Source organism: Marmota flaviventris, chromosome 7 (genome assembly GCF_047511675.1).
Source record: "Marmota flaviventris isolate mMarFla1 chromosome 7, mMarFla1.hap1, whole genome shotgun sequence".
In the NCBI taxonomy this organism is placed as follows: Eukaryota; Metazoa; Chordata; class Mammalia; order Rodentia; family Sciuridae; genus Marmota; species Marmota flaviventris.
Window position 1 is genome coordinate 94322342 of NC_092504.1, and position 22567 is coordinate 94344908.

A 22567-nucleotide genomic window follows, 5' to 3' on the forward strand; every position below is an offset into this window, starting at 1 on the left:
TATGAAACACTAAATTTGAGCTCATCTCTTAAATTATTCTATACTGTTTTTTTACCATAAAGATTATGTATACCATGGGATTTTTGAAAAAAATTTAATGAAAAAAATTTCACTCATAATCTATCAGATTTGTGTAACAAATCAGATTTATGTAACATTTTGTGCATTTACTGTGTATTCACATTTTTAAAAACTAGGATCATTCTATAATATGCTTTTCTATCTTGTATTAAATCAGGATCTCACATCACTAAATATTCCTTAAAAACATGATTTATAAAAGAGTCCTAATTTTCTATCATTTGTATTATGCTGTACTTTAATTGTTCTATCATCAGATAGTTTCTAAATTTTATTATAAAACATGCTGTGATGAACAATTGTACTTAAAATCTTAAATAACCTATGATCAAAGAAAACATATTTCATTAACTACTTATAATACTCACTACTCCAAACTCCTCCTTTTAATAAAAATCATCAGTAATTATAGCTACCATTTACTAGCTCATCTTAAGTAGGACAATTTATAAATATAATTTTACTAATTTCTCAAAAATATCTGCAAAGTTGATATAGTAACAGTTTTTGTTTTGTTTTTTTGACTGCTGAAAATTAGAGATTAAAAATGAAGTAATTTACAGCTGGGCATAGTGGCACATGCCTATAATCTCAGCAACTCCAGAGGCTGAGACAAATCAATAGCAAGTCAAGGCCAGTCTAGGCAATTTAGTGGACCCTATCTCAAAATAAAAAATACAGGCTGAGGATGTAGCTCAGTGGTAAATACCACAGGGATCAAACCTCAGAACCAAAAAAAAGTAACTTGCCCAAAGTTGACAACTTGCCTAACTTGCCCAAGTGACAGGCATTAGATTATACACTATTCTGACTTCAATGCTTAAGCTCTTTTTACTAAACCTATATCCTCTCTCAAAAATTAAGTGTATTTTAAAACATATGTTCCTCTAGACAGTGATGAGCATTGGGAAAACATCAGATTTCTATCTTTATTTATTGTTCTAACTTTTCTAATGTAAGTAGTATCAATCAGAAAAAGCAAATTTCAATTGAGGAATATAGACTTTTAATTGAAGACTACTAAGGGAAAAAATCTCTCACAGAACCTCAAAACTGGTACTTAAGAAACAAAACAATTCTTAACTCCACAAAAGTTCATTGTACAGGTAAACAGACATCTTACCGTCTTTGAACGCCAACACCTACAATAAGCTGCTTTAGTAAGACACAAATCTTCAATGTTTATTTCATTCACCACTTTAGGGTTTTCCTTTTGTATTTTAAGATTTATCAAGCTATCCTTCTGTTGTTTTTTCTTCGGGAAGAATGGACGGACTGCAAGGTAGCCAAGTAGTGCAAGTACACCAAGGAAAGGCAATAACCGAAGCCATTCTGAAACTAAATATGTACATATTTGTCAGAATCTGCATGCTTATGTTAAAAAAATGCAAAATAGCATGTCTAGTTGGGTCCTTGAGCTTACTCTTTATCTGCTACTCTCACATTAATTTCTCACTTAACTTACCTGTAAAACAGAATAAATCACACGATAAACCCAGTTCTATCTAGGACTATCTTATTTATGGGATAAATTAAGACTCATGAAACTAGAAATCTTATTTTCAGAAACCTATTTTAAATGTCCTCTCATTGTACCCATTAAGTATATTTGTGTTTGTCTTTACTTTTATCAGGAATTACATTAATCATAATTATAAATAAAACTCAGTGTGATACATTTAAGTTTAGAAAACATTTTCATTCTTCTCTCCTTAATACCATGTTTAAAATCATATAACAATATTCATAAAATTTTTACCTCTGATTTATAATTTTAGATTAGGAGTATCTTCAAATGCTTCAACTTACTTTCTTGGGTAAATGTTTCTGAAGAATACCAAAATGTTATGTAAAATACACTATCTTAATGAATTAAAACTTGCATATATTCAATGTTCTCATTTTAAGATGCATTTCATTCTGTTAAGTGTTCATTAAATGTCTTTGGAGTACCTAGCCTGTCTTAAGACAGGGGATTATCCCAAATCTTTATCATGTTGGATTAGGCCCCAACTTCCTTAACAAGTCTCCTAAAGTGCAAGAAATAAAATAACAATAAAGTATCAATAACTAGGATGGATTCAAACTAAAAAGCTTCTTCTTAGCAAAAGAAACAATGACATGAAGACAGCCTATAGAGTGGGAGAATATCTTTACTACACACACATCAGATAGAGCACTAATCTCCAGGATATATAAAGAACTCAAAAATCTTAACACCAAAAAAACCAAATAACTCAATCAATAAATGGGCTAAGGAGGTGAACAGACACATCTCAGAAGATATATAAGCAATCAACAAATATATAAAAAAAAAATGCAACATCTTTAGCAATGAGAGAAAGGCAACTCAAAACTACTCTAAGATTTCATCTCATGCCAGTCAGAATGGCAATTATCAAGAATACAAGCAATAATAGGGGTTGGCAAGGATGTGGGGGAAAAGACACACTCATACATTGCTGGTGGGACTGCAAATTGATGCAACCACTCTGGAAAGTAGTATGAAGATTCCTTGGAAATCTGGGAATGGAACCATCACTTGACCCAGCTATCCCATTCCTCAGTCTATACCCAAAGGACTTAAAATCAGCATACTATAGTAGCACAGCCACATCAATGTTTATAGCAGCTCAATTCACAATAGCTAAACTGCAGAACCAACCTAAATGCACTTCAACAGATTAATGGATAAAAAAAATGAAATATTACTCAGCATTAAAAGAGAATAAAACTATGGCGTTTGCAGGTAAATGGATGGAGTTGGAGAATATCATGCTAAGCGAAGTAAGCCAATCTCCAAAAGCCAAATGTTTCTCTGACTAAGAATGGGAGAATATGTTTACCACACACACAGATAGAGCACTAATCTCCAGGATATATAAAGAACTAAAAAAAAAAAAAAAAAAAAACCAAAAAACAAAAAACCCAATCAATGACCAATAATTGGGGAGGAGGGAGCATAGGAAGAATGGAGGAACTTTGGATTGGGCAAAGAGTGTGTGTGGGGGGGGGGGGGGGGGATGGGGCAGGAAAGATGGTGGAATGAGATGGACATTATTACCCTAAGGTACATGTATGATTGCATGAAAATGGTGCGACTTTATTTCATGTACAACCAGAGAATTGAAAAGTTGTGCTCCATTTGTGTACAATAAATGAAAATGCACTCTACTGTCATGTATAACTGAGTAGAATAGATTTTTAAAAATTTTTTAAAAGAAAATTAAATATGGAAAAAAAAAAAGAAGACAGGGAATATAACAAGTGATCTAAATGAAAATGGTTCTCTATGCCTGTGGAGATAAACATATAAGGAAACCAAGACAAACATTTCAGCACACAATTATCAAAAGCCTGCTAATATTCTACAGGGAATCCTTTTTGTTCCTGATGAGTTATATTTTTTTAAATATATATTTATTTTAGTTGTAACTGGACCTTTATTTTATTTATATGCGGTACTGAGACTCGAACCCAAGGCTCACACATGCTAGGCAAGTGCTCTACCACTGAGCCACAACCCAGCCCCTCCTGATGAGTTATATTTAATTTCTTTCACTGAGTGCCTATCTTACTAGGCACTATACAGAAATATCCTAGTTAAGAGAAAAACAGGATTATGTGCCAAGAAATGCTAATAAATATGCTAATAAATATTAATGATAAATAAACAGACTATGTTAAGAATACAACTGTACTAACTCATTAAACACTATTTATTATTTAACTATTTAATTGTAACATTATTATTCCCATTTTACATGTGGGTAAACTGTAGCTTAGCAGGCTTAGTCCAGAACAATCTAAATCCAAAACTTGTTTTAAATCATTGTGAATCAAATCCAACAGATATAAAATTAAATCAATTTCTCTCTTGGTAAAAACTACTCTCAATTTTCTTACTATTTAACTACTGAAAGAAACATTGGCTAATACTGATACTTCCAAAATGAAATTTTGATATAGCGCCATGCCAAAGAGATCTAAATGAAACCTACATACATACCATCTATATGATATTGCTTGGTACAGAGAAGATACACAATAAATGTCAGTTTGAAAAGTGATTGCAGAGACTGGAGAGGAAGCAGGAGCAACTCCTTTGAAAAAAAACATTCTGCCAAATAAACTTGGCAATGCTCTATGGTAGAATTGGAGATGTAATCTGTTAGTTACCAGAATGAAGCTCTGTAAGGGTAAGAACCTTGTCTTCTCATTAGCTGCTACAGTCTCATAACCAAAAAGGAGATACCCCATGAAGATTATTTAATGAACTAAAGTTCTGTGCATGAAATAGAACTGTTTCTTGGGGTTAGAATCTTTGTATAGATCTGTGCTGTCTAATATGTTAGCCATTAGCCACCACCTTGTTTTGATTTGTATCTAACATTTTAAGCAAGTATGGTAATCATGTACACAACTGCCTTGAGTTTTCAAGAAGAGGTGGCAAAATGGGGAAGTACCAGAGTTGGCTTAGAGGGAGGAAGAGATGGGGGAAAAAAACGAGGGCAGGGCACATGCCTTTACTGTGGTTTCCATGGAAAAGGCAAGGCAGGACAGGGTAAACAGCTTCTACTGACTAGCTGGAATCATTTTAGTGGATTCCAGGCAAAAGGAGTGGTTTTTAGTAGTCTCTTATCTATTCCCAGGGTGATTTAGGGAAGGGGAAATACTGGCTTAATGTGAAGGAGTTAGATAAAGGAGGTGGTTGGGAGTAACATATGGTAAGTTTTGGATTGGTTGGTTAACATATGCTAAGTTTTCTCTGAGGCAAATTGTTTAATATCTCTAGGAATTAGATAGAGGCAGACTCTAATACTCTGCCTGGGAGAGACAGACTTTTCACGGACAGCAAGGTCCCCAAAATGTCAAGGTCTCATAAAATATAGAAAAAATTAAAAAAAAAAAACATGATTACTATACACATTCAACTTCTAAGACACATGGACACCTTTCAGGAGCTCAATATCTACATATAATCATTGACTACCATAATAAATAGCACAGAGAACATTTCCATCACCACAAACTTTTTTAAAAACAGCATTGTTTTAAATAGTTCCATTAAATTTCCAACTCCATAGCACGGCAAGACTACTTTCCCAGCTTCAATTCTCACCAAACATCCCCTCCCTCACACACCCGAAGCCAGCCAAAGTTATTGCCTAATAGCAGTCTTTGCAGATGGAGTTTCTTCTACAAAAATGCTTCTACCTCTCATTTACCTATTTATATGGTAAGACTAGGTTCAAATATTACCTCTTCCAGAAGACTTCTTTGGTTTCACAACATAGAATCAATCACTTCCTCCTATGCTTCCAAGCACCTTTCTTCATATTTCTGCAATCACACTACTTTGTGTCTAAAGTTGTCTCTTTATATAAACCTGGAGAGGAAAGGAGCCATGTTCTTAGCCCAAAGTGGATGCCTTATCTATGTTAATAAGTGGCTTACTGAATGAAGGAAGAGCACAATGTCAGTCCCTTTCTCACTCATGGTACTGATTTATAATTTTTACTTACACTTAACTTCTAGATCAGCAATCAATGTTTTAGGTTACAACTGTCCCCCTCATCCAATGCAGATGTTGAATTGGTGGTCATGCAATAAATGTTTGTTGAATGTAGAATATCACTAAATATTATTCTACATATTATAAGAAAGTTACAAGAGGCTAAACTGTCAAAAAGCAAATGAATAAGAATGTAAAGATGAAAATCTTAACTTTGGACTCTTAAATATAGCTCTTTTAATCTTAATCCACAAATCTCAGGGAACAAATAGTATTAATTGTTTTAAAATCTACTTCACAAAATGTTGAACATGTAATTCCTTGGTAAAACACTGCTCTAAAATAATATAATAAGAGGTGCTATTATCTCCTACAATAAAGTAATAACTTATAAAACAGTCTGAGTGAAATCTACTTTTTGAAGTGGTGTAAGTCCAAAAGTATATACCCTCTAAAACTATAAAACCTCATGAACATGGACAGTAATGTGACAGTATTAAAGATACAAAATTACAGATACAATCCTATCACAAAGGAGTTGTCCATCCTCTATGAAATACAAACCTACTAAAAAGGATTACAGGCCAGGCAAGGTGGCAAATGCCTATAATCCCAGCAACTCAGGAGGCTGAGACAGGAAGATCATGAGTTCAAAGCCAGCCTCAGCAACTCAGCAAAGCACTAAGAAACTCAATTAGACCCTGTCTCTAAAAAAAATAATAATACAATAAAGGGTTGGAGATGCAGCTCAGTGGTTGAGAGCCCCTGAGTTCAATCCCTGTACCCCTCCAAAAAAAAGGATTACAGTACTGTGTAATGTGGCAATCATATATAAGATACAGAGGAAGAAATGAGTAATTCATTGCTTGCTAAAATGAACAAAAACTTTATTGGTTTTGACAACCAGGTTTCTGAAAGATGAGTAAGATTACAGAAGCTCATACGCAAATGAAAGGAGGAGTTACATTCTATGCAAAGGAAATAGCATTGGCAAAGGCACATAGATGACAGTCATGAAAGGTTTGGAAAACTAACTGCCATGGTATTGCTGGAATACAATGAAACCCAAGAGGTGTTTGGCACCCAGCAGGTGCCATGTGATGAAAATTTCTGATATGCATCAGATAATCGGGAATCTATTCCATGCATAATAGGAAACCACAGACATATTTAAATATTAATTTACTTGGAAAATGATTCATTAATGAAATTAAGCTGGTATCTGTTGGAAGATAAGAGGATGGGCATAAGGAAGAACAGAGAGGGATGATGGTAGGAAAACAAGAGGCAAGACAACTTATTAGAAATACAGTGAAATAGCCCAGAAAAAAATGATCCCAGCTGAAACTAGGGTACTGCACATTAAAGCAGAGAAGAGAGTACAAACTGTAAGAAACTATCTATTGGGATTCCCTTGAACAATTGTGTGTGTGCACATTTTCTGAGGATAGACACATAGCTTTCATCAAAATCTCAAGATATAGATATCTCAAGATATTCACCAAGAATAGATCTATTATCAACACAAAATTTAAGAACCACTAACTCAAGTAGTAAAATCAATAGGCTTTGGTTTAGTTATGGGGCATGAGATAAATGGAGGAAGTAAAGATCCTTTCATTTCATAGATAGATGGTGATCTCTAATAAAAACAACCCATCCCCAAATATATAAGAAAGGTGGCTTTAAACAGGGGGAGAGAGTGCAGGAGACGTACAAAAAAGGGGAAAACGATGCGTCAGCATCCTTAATCCATTAAGTCCCAAGATTTCATGTTAACATTTTGATGAAATTTACACAAGTGCATTAAAATAAACTGAAGATCATAATCTAGCATACACATGTAAATATTAGTATATTTTGATTATATTCTTACTTTATATAATTATATATTATATGATTATATTATACACTATATTCAGCTTTTTATAGGTATTCCAGATCTGGGATGATAGGCAAAAAAATGGGTTAAAGAACATAAGGGAGAGACTAATGGTCCACAAATAGCAACAAAAAAGTAAGGAGGTAATACTGCACTGATGAATGGCAGAGGCTTTAAAAGAAGACAGAGCTTTCTTTGAAAGGGTGAAGATATTTTCTACAAAGAAATTGAGCAAAAGCCAGAAAAATGGCAATTCTCTGCTCTCTCCAGAGAAAAGGATAAAAAGAGAACACTCCAAGAGCTACAAGTTAAGTGGTTTACTCAGGTGAGTTTTGTTTCACTTATATCAAGGTAGTGCCTCTATGAGAAGTACCAAGGATTTAGGAGACAAGCCAGGACGAGAAGATGAAAATCTGAAAGATGATTAGAGGTTGGGGAGAGATGCATTTTTGACAACTAAGTGACATAGATGAAACTAGCTAATCTCAACATTTAATCCATTTTAAAAGCACCCAGTTAGGCAGCATTTTGTTTACTCATTTGAATGTAAAAGGGTTGAGTCTTCTTAAATTTTATTAAATATTTCACTTCCAATAGACTTTCTTACTTTACATGAAGATCACCTGTTTCTAATATTAACATTACAAGTGTAATTAATATTAGTGTTTCTAATATTATTACAAGTGTCCTAACATTTATATGAAACTTCTATAACCTACTATTTAATAAACAACAACAAGACTAACAAGGTAAAAGAACCAGAATACCATCAGAGAAACAAAATCAAGACAGGAAAAACATGTCAAAGTAACTTGAATAGCAAGCAATTTTGTTTTTCATGTGATGAAATGTTTTATTCATAAAATGGTTGTTTTAAACATTCAATAATATCGACATTTTCTCTGGTTCATGGAGATACAGAAACTATTATACACTGTCCTTTTGGAGGTCAATCAAGGAATGTTGATTAAAAGTACAAATGTGCATATCTTACTCTACAGAAATTACATTTCTAAATACCTGATCTAAAAAATTAATTTTTTCTCAAGTCAGACAGATTTATGGTAGAATAGCACTCAATTTAACATCAATTTTCTCAAACTGTTGAAAGAAATTATCTCCTTAAGCCAAAGAATTAGGTTTCAGAAGGGGCAGATTCAACCTTTTATATAGTGACATACACTAGCTCTAACACCCTTATTCCTGATTAAGCTATAAAAACAAATACTTTTTTTTTTTTTTTTTTTGGTGCTAAGGATTGAACCAAGGGCCTCAAGCATGCCAAGCATTACTACTGAGCCACAAATATTATTATAAAAACATGTCCCCAACTCTTATTATTAAAAAGACTTTTAAAAGTACACATAGACATATCTGGATCTCAATGAGAAATGATATTCTAAGAAACCAGGACAATTTGTTTCCCATTTCAGATTTGCAAAAGATTACCATAAAAATAATATTGACAACTTGGTTGATGTTGATTTTATGGCTTTTTTGTGTATAATTTACAGCTAAGACACAGAAATGATTTCTATTTCTTAACTGTAAAAGAGATGTAAGTAAAATACTATCACTGAATGACTTTACTATTATCACTTGAAACCTAATATAAACTATGTTAGGATAAAGAGTTAGTAAAATAAATGATCAATTTAAAAATCTGTTTCCTTCTATTATGAATAAAACAGTGTCTTAGTTTCTAGAACACTGCCTGGCCCACAATAGATGCTCAATAAATACTTAATGACTTGAGGAGTTTTAAATTGCAAAATAATTATATGGAAGAATGTTTAAATGAGATCCAAACTGTTCTCCATAAGGGCCAATACAATTACACTGACTTTTAAATACAGACTAATTAGAGAGGAAAGAAAACTTAAAAAAAAAAAAAAAAATTAAGTTATGATGAATACAATACCTTTATTTATTTTTATGTGGTGCTGAGGATTTAACCCACTGCCTCACAGGTGCAAGGCAAGTGCTCTACCACTGAACTACAAGCCCAGCCCGAAAAGAAAACTTTTATAACAGTAATCATATAAGTATTTTCCCAAATTCTCAAAAAACTTCCTAAAATAAAACTCTGGCCTTTCAGAAACAACCTTTATTATTTACATGTAAATAAGTGAAACTCAATTCTTTTGTTTGAACTTAATGATCTTTTATGCTTTCACATTTGTTCCACTTTCTTTTTAAATAAATAGAGGTATAAGTTACATAAAATAACAGTGGTTAGCTCTGTGTTGTGACAATGCATCCCTCTAGCCTCCACTGAAAATGTGTGAAAATATTTGCATAAAAATATGAAAAATATTTCCATCTCCCTAGAAAGTATTCTCTTGCACTTTTCTACTCCTCCAACACATATTTCCACAATCACAGCTTTCACACATCAGGAAGTTTTTGAAACTCATACAGTGGATCAGGAATTCGTTCCTTTTTATGTATCATAATTTGTTTACCACTTTTCTTTTGGTAGATACTTGGCTGCTTCCAATTCAGGGGGTTTTATAAATAAGGCTACAATGAACATACACACATATGAAACTTTTATGGCTGTATGTTTTCAACTCTTTCACTTCCGCTCAGTGGCAGAGTGCTTGCCCAGCATGTGTGAGGCACTGGATTCAATCCTTAGCACCGCATAAAAGTAAAATAAAGGCAAGCTGTCCATTTACAACTATTAAAAAAAAAAAAAACACTGTTCAATGGCCCCTTCTGTATAAATAACACTAATGATTTTACATTTGTTCACTCATCTATTTGTGTTACCCTAGGAAATGTTACTAAAGTCCCCACTGGTTTAAGAGTAAAATTTGTAAGTTTCATAGCTAGCTTGTAAACTGGAAATATGATGTTTTCTGACTTTTGAATGGGACTATTTTATTGTTGCAGTTCTATTTCAAAGGTTTACGTGATGAAAAGAATATGTTTTTAAAAATCAAGGTATTGGAATATACTGTACTTCCAAAGGGCAGTACCACACTTAATGTCTTAAAGCATTACTCTTGAAAAATGTAACATAAAGATGGGTTGCTGCTGATAGATAAGAATTGTCTGTAAATTGTAAGTGGTAATTAAGGAAGTCCATATGTTTTCTAAGAATGCAGAGTCATCATGAGAGAGCTAATTGCTTCTAAAACCTGTTAGAGCTAAACAGAAAGATTACAAGCAACAATAATGGAAACTTTTAAAGTTTTTTGCTTCTAATTTTCATTGAAGAAAATGGGATTTTTTAAAAGTCTCTTTTAGACATAAAAAAATTAACTGAAAGGCTGTCATCCAGTCACACCAGCCTTCGAACACTTTCTAGCTAAGGCATATTTCCTCCAACTCAAGTTACCCCAACTGCTCCCAAGACTGTAGTAATGGAAGTGACCTCAAACGCCCCCAGGATAGGTCAACTCTACCCTTTGGGATGGAGGTCATTTCATAATTTCATCACTAAGTGAAACAATTACATGGATGCCTGTACTTATCTCCCATCACTCGCTTCCACCCACACGCTCGGAGAGAGCCGAAGCCGCCCGTTAACACAGCGCCTCGGATAACGATGACTTAAACCCGGTTGAAACAAAGGACACTGCAGAGAGCGATGGATGAGTAGCGCAGGGAATGAGACTGGCGCTCTCCTGACTCAGCATTTTCAGTAAAGCCTCGGCTCTAGCCACAGGAGGACACCGAAGACAACCGGGTCACAAGAACCGGCCATCAAGTACCTAGACGCGGCCCCGCTGAAGCTCCAGACGCTGCTGCGCCGGCGCAGGCAGGGTCACGCGATCACGTGCCGCTCCGCCAGCTTCGCCCCGCCTCTAGCACGGGGGTTTCTACACTTCTCCCCCTCCCCCCTCTCGCGGGGGGAGCTTGTAAGGATGGGGACTGGCTGATGGGGAGGGTTACCTGTGAGCCGGGCGAAGCCGGTAATGCTCTCCGGGACTGGGAGCCGCTTAAGATAAGCCGGGAGCTGCACCTTCACGATGCGGGCCACGCTCTCAAGTACCATCCTGGCCAGCGGCGTCAGCTCCTCTCCGAGCCCCCTCCGCACTCCGGCTGGGCTGCCGCGCCTGCGCCGAGAACGGAAGCGGCCGGCGGGCGCTCACGGCCTGAGTCGAAGCGCGGGCGGGGCGGAGGGGCCCCGGGAAAAGAGGTGACCCGCCCGGCGCCGATTGGTAGTGGGCGAGTGACGTGCGGGCGCGGCGCTCCCTAGTCGCGGGAACGCGTGGGTAGTGAGGCGCTCCTTAGAATCTCGATTTCAAAGAGTCCCCTCTCTTTGGGCCTCTTACATTTGTAGACCCTGGAGGTCCGCAGGTAAGGTGTCGCGTGCTATGAAATTAAAGCATGTGAGAGTGCTTTCTCAAACCAGAAAGTGCTTTGCAAAAGTGAGTTTCTCATGCCGTCTTTGTTTCGGCCCCTTCTTCCCATGATAGATTAAATACCAGAGCACCCCCACCTCGCCCTACGGTGCCCAATCCTGTTGCCTCACCCTACAAGGCTGGTTCTTCGAAAAACAGAAAAATTAAAATACTCTATCCCACCCGACAACTGCTTACAGTTCTGCACCTCCGCAACTTAATGCAAACCTGCTCCAGAGTTCTAAGGTCTTTGTCTTTTCCACAAGACCTGTAATAGTCATTCTTCATGTATTTTTAGTTCCATCTGCAGATCAGTTCTTAGGTCAACTAAAACACTTAAGACAAGTCGTTAAAGAGTATAACGGACTTCTGCCAAAATCTGAAGTATTCGTGGTCTTAAATGTTGCCTATTTTTACTAATATCTAAAAAAGATTTGAAGGGTGGAAAGAGACATCTGCAGTCCTTTGAAACATCTTCCTTGTCATTACTTTGTTTCGTATTTTGGCCGAAGTCAAAATATCCAAAGAAATGCGCTTGTTGGGTGCATGATGTAATATCTTAATATCGTTCCTCATTATTTGCAGTTCTTCATCGGATCAACAACATACAATACCAAAGAACTGCAAGTCGGTATTGTATAAAACAGTATTTCATTTTTTCATGAATTAATGGAACAACCGGTTGTAAGAAATACTTTTTTCTCCCTTCTCCGTGGTATTTTACTTTTATTTTAAAGGGAAGGAATTTCCCCCCCCCCCAAAGGGACGCTCTATCACTGAGGCACATCCCCAGCCATTTTATGTTTTATTTTGAGACAGGATCTTGCTAAGTTGCCCAGTCTAGCTAGCCTGGAACTTGCAATCCTGCAGCATCATCCTCCTGAGTTGCTGATTTTACAGTCATTTGCCATCATGCTTGGCTAAGAATTTTTCTTATAAAGGGACCTTTCATTCTCTGGACTGTTTAAAGTCTGTGATTATCTTTCACTAATACACACATACATCTATATACAGTTATGTGTATATGTATACAGGTTAAAAATATATATAATACACACGCATATTTTTATTACATTACATATGTATATTAATATACATACGTTATAAATTATAATATATAGTTTTAACCCGTTACAATATATATTAGCTTTAACATTATACACACACACACACACACACAGTTTTAACCTGTTCAAAACTGTCAAAATTACAGTGGAAATTCCACAAAGATGTTTAAAGGCAGATTCCTCCCATTCACTAGCTAAGGTAATATAAATGATGATATACAAAGTGATGATTGAAAGATTGGTTTTTACATTATTATTTACTTTTGGGAGTTTACTTTTGGTTTGAGAGAAGGAACTTGAAAGCTTATTTAACCTGAAAATGATGGAACTCGACTCAAACACCCTTGCCAACTGGATTGGTTGTTATCATTTAATCTCTGCAGGTCAGATAAGAGGCATCTCTGGGAAGGTGGTTCAGGTGTAGGGGTAGGCTAGAAATAGGGTGGTTTAAGGGAAGATAAGCTTGGAAAATGCCATTAAGTATTTGTTTTCCCCTGTCAATCAGAGGCTTTGTCATCTCAACAAGGGCAAAACATGCTGTGTTGAATGATGTTCTTAAGGTTTCTAAGAGTTTCTTTTCCTAAGAAACTTGAAAACAGATAACCTCAATTTAGAGACATAGTAAAAAATAAATGCTCAAGGGCCAAGTGTACAATTCAATGTAACCACCAGCTGTGTCAATATATACAATATGTCTGTCCAACACCCAAGAGGCTTCCCTGTGCCGTTCACCGCCACCACCACTGCAGTTCTGTTTTGCTTAGTATGTTTATGAACTTAATATAAAGGAATTATACAGTATGTAGTTTTCATGTATGTGTGTCTGGTTTCCCCTTAGCAGTATGTGTGGATATTTGGGTTTGATATTTCAATTAGAAGAAAGGTAGCTAATGGAATCTATGTGGATAAAGTTTTGCCTTAAAATTGTAAAAAGTGCAGATCATACATTAGTTTCTTCTGTTGTAGAATATGATCTATGTTAAAAGGAGATAGTTCCTAACCACACTAATAAAAAAAAAATCCTTATTGTGCATTAGGGAATATTTTCTTAGATATACTTTACTTTAAAATTTAAATCCTGTTTCATTCATATTTTTAATTTGTTTTGCATTTCCACAACTCTGCCTTCTTAGCAAACAAAAGATCATGAAATTATTGTTGTAAATAAAAATGACAGGTTTACCTAACTACCTTATGACAACAAATTCTGGTTTTATTCATGTTTACTATTTAAACTCTCTCTTTAAAAAACTCATTTTGTTTTGTATGGTGGTTGATTTAGGGCTGCAAGGTCAATGTAATGGCTAATATATCAAACACTAATCTTGTATTGAGTACCTAATTAAGATCATGATAAGTATAATATACTTAAGACCCCATATAGGCTTCAGGAATTCTTTTGTATCTCCCTTCTCCCTTTTATTCTATCCTACAAAGACCAAGAGAAACTTGTACTGTTTATGGGGAGAGAAAAAATTGGTTTTATGTGGTACATACAAAGTAAATACAATATGGGGGAAAAGATCATAAAACACACACTCTGGGATCAACCAAAATAAATAAAGTTATTGAAAAAAATGGTCAATGTATTAGACTTTTCAATAGGAACTATGGAAGTTACAGGATCAATACTTTAAAATTCTGAAGAAAAATTAATGGATCAATACTTTAAAATTCTGAAGAAAAATTACTTACATTAGAATTCTAAACCAAGCCAATCTATCAACCAATTATGAAATTAATTTTCAAACAAAGTTTCAACATTCCATGCATTCTTTCACTGGGAGCTAATGGAACATGTGTTCTACCTAAATGAAGAATAAATCAAGAAAAAGGACATGTGAACAAGGACATAAGAAGCCTAAAATAAGAAAGAAGTAAAAGGAATCATGGATTGGTGGATTGGAACAGGAAATGAAATTAATGGAATACTTAATACATTTTAACCAATTGAGACTTACCATAGGTTATATTCGGGGTCCAATATAATGATTATTACATGAAATTAAAACAAAATTATGAAATTAATCACTTTATTTACTCAAACATTTTAAGAGATAAACAAATTATCAAAAAGAATATATTGGCTTACATGGTGGTGCATACCTATAATCCCAAATACTTGGAGACTGATAGGAAGATTTCAAGTTTGAGGCCAGTCTGAGCAACTTAGAATTTGTCTCAAAAATTTTTTAAATGTGGATGTAGCTCAGTGATAAAGTGCTTGCTTAGCAAGTGCAAAGGACTATGTTCCATCCCTAATAAAACAAGAAAAAAAAAGGTATTTTGATTTTGGTTTTGTCATTCTTAAGTTATGTTTCCCTTTTGTTTATGAGGAACTATATTTGAACTGCCTTGCCTTACCCACAGCTTTTAGAGGAAGTACAGTCAGCTGGAAATAAAAGCAAAATTAGATAAACACAACAGATCAATAACATATGGTAAAACATTTTTAAATTATTTTCCATAAAATAAGAGCATGAAGAAAAAAGTCTACAGAATGGGAGAAAATCTTTGCCAGCAACTCTTCCAACAGAGTATTACTACCCAGAATATATAAACAACTCAAGAAACACCAATCCCCATAAAAAAAAATAACCTAATCAATATATGGACAAATGAACTATTTGTTCTCAAAAGAAAAAATACAAGTGACCAACAAATATATTTTAAAAAGTTTTCATCTGCGGCCGTCAAGGAAACACAAATCAAAACCACATTGAAATTTCAACTCACTTGGAGGCTGCTGACCTGGAGGCAGAGGCCATGCCAGAGTCCCTGAACTACGAGGAGCTGGTTCCAAGGAATGTGGAGCTCTTCATCTGGAGCTCTTCATCACCAACTCCCAGAAGTTTGTCCAGGAGACAGAGCTAAGCCAGCGCATCAGGGACTGGGAAGACACCATCCAACCCCTGCTCCTGGAACAGGAGCAGCATGTGCCCTTTGATATCCACACATACGGGGACCAGGTGATCTCACGATTCCCCCAGCTCAACAAGTGGTATCCCTTTGCAGAGCTGGTGACAGGCCAGCCTGCCTTTGAGGTGTGTCGCTCCATGCTGGCCTCCCTGCAGCTGGTCAATGACTACACGGTGGAGATCAGCCAACAGCCAGGGCTGGAAGCAGCTGTGGACACCATGTCTCTGAGACTGCTCACTCACCAGCAAGCCCACAAGCGCTTCCAGACCTACACGGCTCCCTCCATGGCCCAGCCCTGAGCAGAGGCTGTGATGGGAGGGTGGGCCAGTTCTCCCTGTGTGCTGAGAGCTTGCTTCTGCCTCCTGGCTGGCCCAGCCTAATAAAAGTTGTGTTGCCATCTCAAAAAAAAAAAAAATTCAACTCACTTAGAATAGCAATCATCAAGAAAAGAAATGATAAATGTTGGAGAGGATGTGGAGAAAGGAACACTTATATACTGTTGGTATGACTTTAAATTAGTACAACAACTATGGAAATCAATATAGATGTTTCTCAGAAGTCTAGAAATGGAATCACCATATGGACCCAGCTATACCACTCTTCATTATCTGTTCAAAAGACAGTCAGCGTACTGATACATGCATATCCATGTTTATAGCAGCACAGGTCACAATAGCAAAGTTATAGTACCAGCTTAGGTTTCTGCCAATAAACAAATGTGTGTGTGTGTGTGTGTGTGTGTGTGTGTGTGTATATAATCTTCTTCAGCCATAAAGAATGAAGTGTCATTTCACATAAATGGATAGGACTTGAAAGCATTCTGTTAAGTGAAACTCAGAAAGTCAAGGATCATGTATTTTCTCTCATGTGAAAGCTAGAGAGCAAAATGGTGGGTGGGTGGGGGAAATCTCAAGAAAATAGAAGTGAGACCAGTAGAGGAAGGGGACAGTGGGGAGAGAGGAGAAGGAAAGGGGAAGTGCTCAAGAACATAATTGACCAATTATGTGCATGTATGATTATATTACAGTGAATTCCATTATATGTATAATTATAATGCACCAATTAAAAAAGAAAATAATTTTACATAAAAATTTTTGGTGCTAAAACTAAGCAGTACATAGAAGTGCTAATGTAAAAAAAAAAATTTTTTTTCAGTGCTGAGGATTGATCTTAAGGCCTCATGCATGCTAGGCAAGCACTTTACCACTGAGCCAAACCCAGCCCACCTAAAGACACATAGAATAGAATGAGTTTTGAAAAAACCTTTCTACCTCATATATCTACCCTATCTAAAAATAAAAAGAGCTGGGCATGTAGCTCTAGCAGCATGACTCTGGGATCAATCCCCAGTACCACAAAAAGAAAAAAGGAAGTAAAAGGCAAATACAATATATATATATATATATACACACACACACACACACACACACACACACACATACATGATTAAAGGCTTAATTCTATAGATATTTAAAGTTTCTTTTTGCCTTACAAATTCTGTGCTTATTGTAATTTGCATATGTAATCACTAATAATTACTGAATAACAAAATAATAAATAATAGCACAGATTCTTATGTACCTCAGAAGTTTATGAAAGTAGCTTACTACAAATGCAAATGAACTAAATGTTTAAAAACCAGGAATCTGACTAATGCTTTGTGATATTATTGTTGTGTATAGAATACAATTAGATGTTGCCTTATTTAACTTTTTGTTTATATTTTGCCTTTGAGCAAGTACACTCATGAAGAGTAGCATTTTTTAAAATTTATTTTTTAGTTGTAGTCGGACACAATACCTTTATTTATTTATTTTATTTTTATGTGGTGCTGAGGATCGAACCCAGGGCCTTGCACATGCTAGGCGAGTGTTCTACTGCTGAGCCACAACTCCAGCCCCTGGAGAGTAGCATTTTGTGTGAAATACTGCTATTCAGACTAAAAGCACCCTACCTAACATCAGCAGGATGGTGGAATAGGTGGTCCCAGCTCTCAAACCACCATAAAATCACCAATTTTAATAACCACCACTGAAAGCCCAGGAGACCAGCTAAGAGTTTCCAGATAGAGAGGGAAAAAAATCTAAAAATAGATTCACTGAAGAACAATTTCATTTTATCTACATCACCTCCCACAAAGCCAGTTCAGTGCCAAGAATGGTCCCCATGGCCCACCAGTTTTTGCATCAGGGAAAGTGAGTTCCTGGCTTTGATAACCTTGCTTGATTCTACCCAAGAATGCTGTTTTGCCCCACCAAGAATAAAGGGAAACTTTGAACTGTATAGTCTGGGGATAGGAAGGCGCAGGGAAAAGGAATAGAGGCTCAATAGCTGGCCACAGATCTTGCTAACTGGCTTTTGGACTCCACCCATACACCTCACAGGACCTGAAGACCTCAACTAGATGACAAGTACTTCCAGCACTCCATACTCCTACCCTGTAGCCACCCTCTGACTCACCCCATCAAATGGCATATGAAAGCCCCCTGTAGACAGAAAATAGACATATGAACTGGTATTATGTGATCTACCAAATCATACAACTTATAATCACAGCAATCATCCATTCTATACAAAACTGGGACCATGACCAAGTAAACTGAATGAGCAAGTAAGTCAAACTCTCACAGTCACTGCCCTACTCCTTCAACACTTCTTCAACCCACATAAATTGGCCTCATAAAGAGTTCCCTCTGACCTATTTAATGGAAAATAAAAAATTATAGGTCTTGTTGGCTCATAAAAGGATCTGCAGTAAGCTTCCAAGAGATGCATATGAGTAGGCTCTACTATACTCCAATTCAATTGGTAGATCTAAAACATACCAGTGGGGCTGGGGATGTGGCTCAAGCGGTAGCACGCTTGCCTGGCATGTGTGCGGCCCGGGTTCGATCCTCAGCACCACATACAAACAAAGATGTTGTGTCCGCCGAAAACTAAAAAAATAAATAAATATTAAAATTCTCTCTCTCCCTCTCTTCTCTCACTCTCTAAAAAAAATAAATAAATAAAACATACCAGGAAGAGGAAATTATTCTACTAGGAAGAACTTTAGAAAATATGTCCTGAGGTAAGGTTATAAACTGGTTCATTGTCAGTGGCTTATGAGTTGATGAGCTGGACAGAAACATGAAGAAAACAAATTAGTAATTTGGTTCAATTTATGGGATCAGCTGGGAGACCACAGATTTGGAAGGCTAACCAATACAATGAATACATGCCTAAAACTGGCAATCAATATCTGGTGCCATCTTCCTCAAAACATATGTTAAGAGTGGACACAAAATAGTCTCTCTATATATAGTCTTCCTTTTTTTTTTTTTTTTACAAAATACTGGTGAATATTTTCCAAATTGGATAAAAAGCATAACATTACAGATTCATAAAGCTCGGCAATCACAAGGAGGAAAATTACAAAGGAAATCATACCTATGCACATTAGGTCAAACTGATAAAACAAAGATAAACATCCCAAAAGTAGCTAGAGAAATTACACACCACACAAAAGAGTACAATTATGAGATTTTTTTTTTTTTACAGTGCTAGGGATTGAACCCAGGGCCTTGTACATGCAAACATGAGCTATGTCAGTGAGCTACATCCTCAGTCCCTATATGAATTTTTCTTACTGAGATCAGATGCTTTCAAGGTGATATGGCCATAGTCTTAAATAACTTAATGGAAGCATAGCATACATATAGAATACTACAAAAATTTAACATTTATGAACAATGACTTTTCACAAAGAAGATAACTATGTAACCCACAACTAAATCAATAATTACTCTGCCCTTCATTAATTACTACTTTCTTCCCAAAGATAGTCACTATTCTGAATTCTAACAACAAAGATTAGGTTTACCAATAGTTAACTTTTATAAATTATACATAATGTGTTCTTTTTGTGTCTGGTTTCCTTTAATATGATGTTAGATTTATCCATGTCATTACCTGTGACAGTTGTTCATTCATTTTCACTACTATTTAATACTATATAAATGCCTTATAACTGTACCACTATTTATTTATTATACTGGGAATTGAACCCACAGCTGTACCACTAACTATATCCCCAGTCCTACCACAATTTATTTATCCACTTTCTGTTGATGTTTTGGCTATTATGAGGCATGCTGCTAAGAACACTATTTTATGTATCTTTTGGTGTATATTTATGCTTTTCTGTTGGTTGTTCTCTTATACCTAATAGCCCACTTTAGAATTTTTTGGTCCCCAAAACTTTAGTGGTTTTGAAGGAAACTTTATTGTTTTTGGAGGTCCTAATGTACAAGTTTACAAGAGAGAAATGCTTCACAAGAAATACGGTTTCAGTGAACAAGAAAGAGACGCTGCTCACTGGTAAGTTTGAACTATGACAGTAAACTAAAAGATATAAAGGGATTGTTCTTTTGGAAGGTGTGAAGGATCCCATTTAACAAGGGGAAACTGAACTGCTGCTACACAATGGAATAAGTAGTAGAAATGTGTGTCTTGTCCATAGCCCAGTTGTGCCAGGGTTGTGAGATGGTTTGCAGACAGGACAAAGTGCCCAGCAATAGCATGGGAGACATGGTTTATTGGAAAGCTAACAAGAGGTCAGAGTCTGCTCCAAGAAGAATTCAGTGGTGATAGACTGACAGCACCTGCAAAACATTCCCCTCCTTCATGGTGTTTTGTCCAATGGCGGCCAGCAGAATGAGCAATACATGCAAGAAAGTAGCTTTCTACAGATAATACTAACTTGTCCTGGTTCCCAGTGTGCATAAGAGAAAGCCACTGTCCTTTAAGATAATATGTATCTGGACTTTCCAGCCCAAACTTGCTCTCATTGTTCCCTTAACTTGGAGAGCTTTTTGGGAACAGAAAGGGACATTCGGGGACATGGTGTTTTGTTGTCCCCTTTGCTTTTGGGATGATACAACATGGAATGTAGGGTGTTAACCAAGATGCCTCTTAGAACTATACTGGCAAAAAGTTAAACACACACACACACACACGAAAAAAAAAAAAAAAAAAATCTTGTAATAACCCCACTAAGACTTAGGTCTTAAAAAAAAAAAAAAGACTCAGATCTTACAAAAATGTTTGGTTCAATTACCTCACCTAGTAAAAGAGTTCCATTATGTGGTAGAAGAAAGCAGCTAAAATTAATCTAGGCTGCATGACCAGCTAAAAAGCAGGTTCTATGAAACTGATGGTTTTTGTTACTTCTCATATTCCAAACCATGGGGCTAGTTCTAAGGTGGCTAATGTTTTTGGTTTTGGTTAACAGCATAATCGAATTGACATCACTCTGTGATGACTTTGTATCTGATGAGAGGAAACTGCATGGTGGAGAAGAATATGAGTATTTATTTCCCCTGGTTTCCCCCATTAGAGGTTACGTTGTAACTGGATGTGTACTTTGAAAAAGGTCACCGGGTCTCTCAGAATGAACTCTCCAAAATTCTCTTTCCAGATCCTGGTAAATTCTCCTTCCTATTACCTCTTTGGGCCTAAAAGTGATCCCCAGCTGTTAACCCTACAGAACTATTCCTTATAATTCTATTATACCGTACACATATATTTTTAATTAGTCCTTTTTAAAATAAGTCCTTTAAAATTATCTTAACTTGAATGTTTCATGTTTCCCATTAATACTCTTAAACATGAATGTTTTATATTTTGTATTTAGTTCTTTTCTAAAATCAACTTGGGTGTTACCATAGCCACACCATCTTTCTGTTAATTTTTGCAAGATATGCCTTTTTCATCTTTTCTCTTTCTGCATGCTAGTATTTATCATCTCTTAATCTTTATATCTTTATAAATCTTTATGAATCTAATGTGACAATCTTTGACTTTTAATTGGGATAATTTACATTTAATGTAATTGCTGGTATATGAGCCTTAAAAGCTGCCATCCTGTGTTTTGCATTGTTCCATCTGGTCTACAGCCTCTTTTCTCTACTTTCTGTGGGATTGATCAAGTATTTTTTATTCCATCTTTTTAATTAGTTATATTTCTTTTAATATTTTTCCAATTACTCTAGAAATTAGACCTTGGTTTCTAAGTTTAGTGTATATTACTACTTTTACTACTTCCTGAACAATGTAAATGCTTTGGACCATTTTATTTGCCTTCTCATTTCAATTTGTTTTATTGTTTTAACACAAATTTAGCATTGTTTTGTACAGTTAATATTCAGGCGTAAACACATATTTTTCCTTTTTATTGCTTTTAATTCCTTCCAAAATCTCAGAACTTCTGAGTTCATTTTTTCTCTTCTAAAAGGCTGCTCTTTCCTCTGGGGCAGGTATGCTGGTGATGAGGTCTTTATTTAATAATATATTTTGTCTTAATTTCTTAAAGTTAATTATTTTTAAGGAGGAATTCTAGGTTGTTTTCTTTCAGTACTTTGGAGAGCACACCATTTGATTTATTCCTTTCTATCATTCGAGAAAGTAATTTATATTTTTCTTCTAAACATTTAAAACTTGCACCAGGTTTGCTACAACATGACTAGGTATGATTTTGCCTTTTCCTTGCTTAGGATTTATAGTGTTGAACTTTTTTTGTGTGTTATTTGTTCCATGTTCTCGCTCCTCTCCTTCTGAATCTTTAATTCCACCTATAATAGACCTTTTTTACACTATCCCATGTTTCTTTTACTTTTTCTCCCAAATTTTCTATCCCTTTTGTTTCTCTATAAATCTATCTGCATATTTTCTTCCGAACTTTCTTTGAATTCCCTAATTTGTCTTTAGC

The 22567-nt window shown here is 35.7% G+C and overlaps 1 protein-coding gene and 1 long non-coding RNA gene across 4 annotated transcripts in view; one reads left to right on the plus strand and one right to left on the minus strand.

Annotated features, from left to right (window-relative positions):
* Positions 1-1375, plus strand: part of Slc9b1 (solute carrier family 9 member B1) — a 113570-nt gene extending 112195 nt beyond the window's left edge. Inside the window, exon 11 of the mRNA XM_027935469.2 lies at positions 1307-1375. Coding sequence (XP_027791270.1) covers positions 1307-1375 — 69 coding nt within the window. The remainder of the gene's footprint in view (positions 1-1306) is intronic.
* Positions 1332-11468, minus strand: LOC114092876 (uncharacterized). 3 transcript variants are annotated; one of them, XR_003582818.2, is made up of 3 exons: positions 11382-11468; positions 5344-5470; positions 1332-1419 (listed from the first exon to the last, which is right to left on the minus strand). It is a non-coding gene; the product is annotated as an uncharacterized lncRNA (long non-coding RNA). The 3 variants fall into 3 exon arrangements; XR_003582819.1 differs by lacking the exon at positions 11382-11468 and adding an exon at positions 10943-11193; XR_011708008.1 differs by lacking the exon at positions 11382-11468 and adding an exon at positions 9400-10936.
* Positions 11469-22567: the final 11099 nt, after the last annotated feature.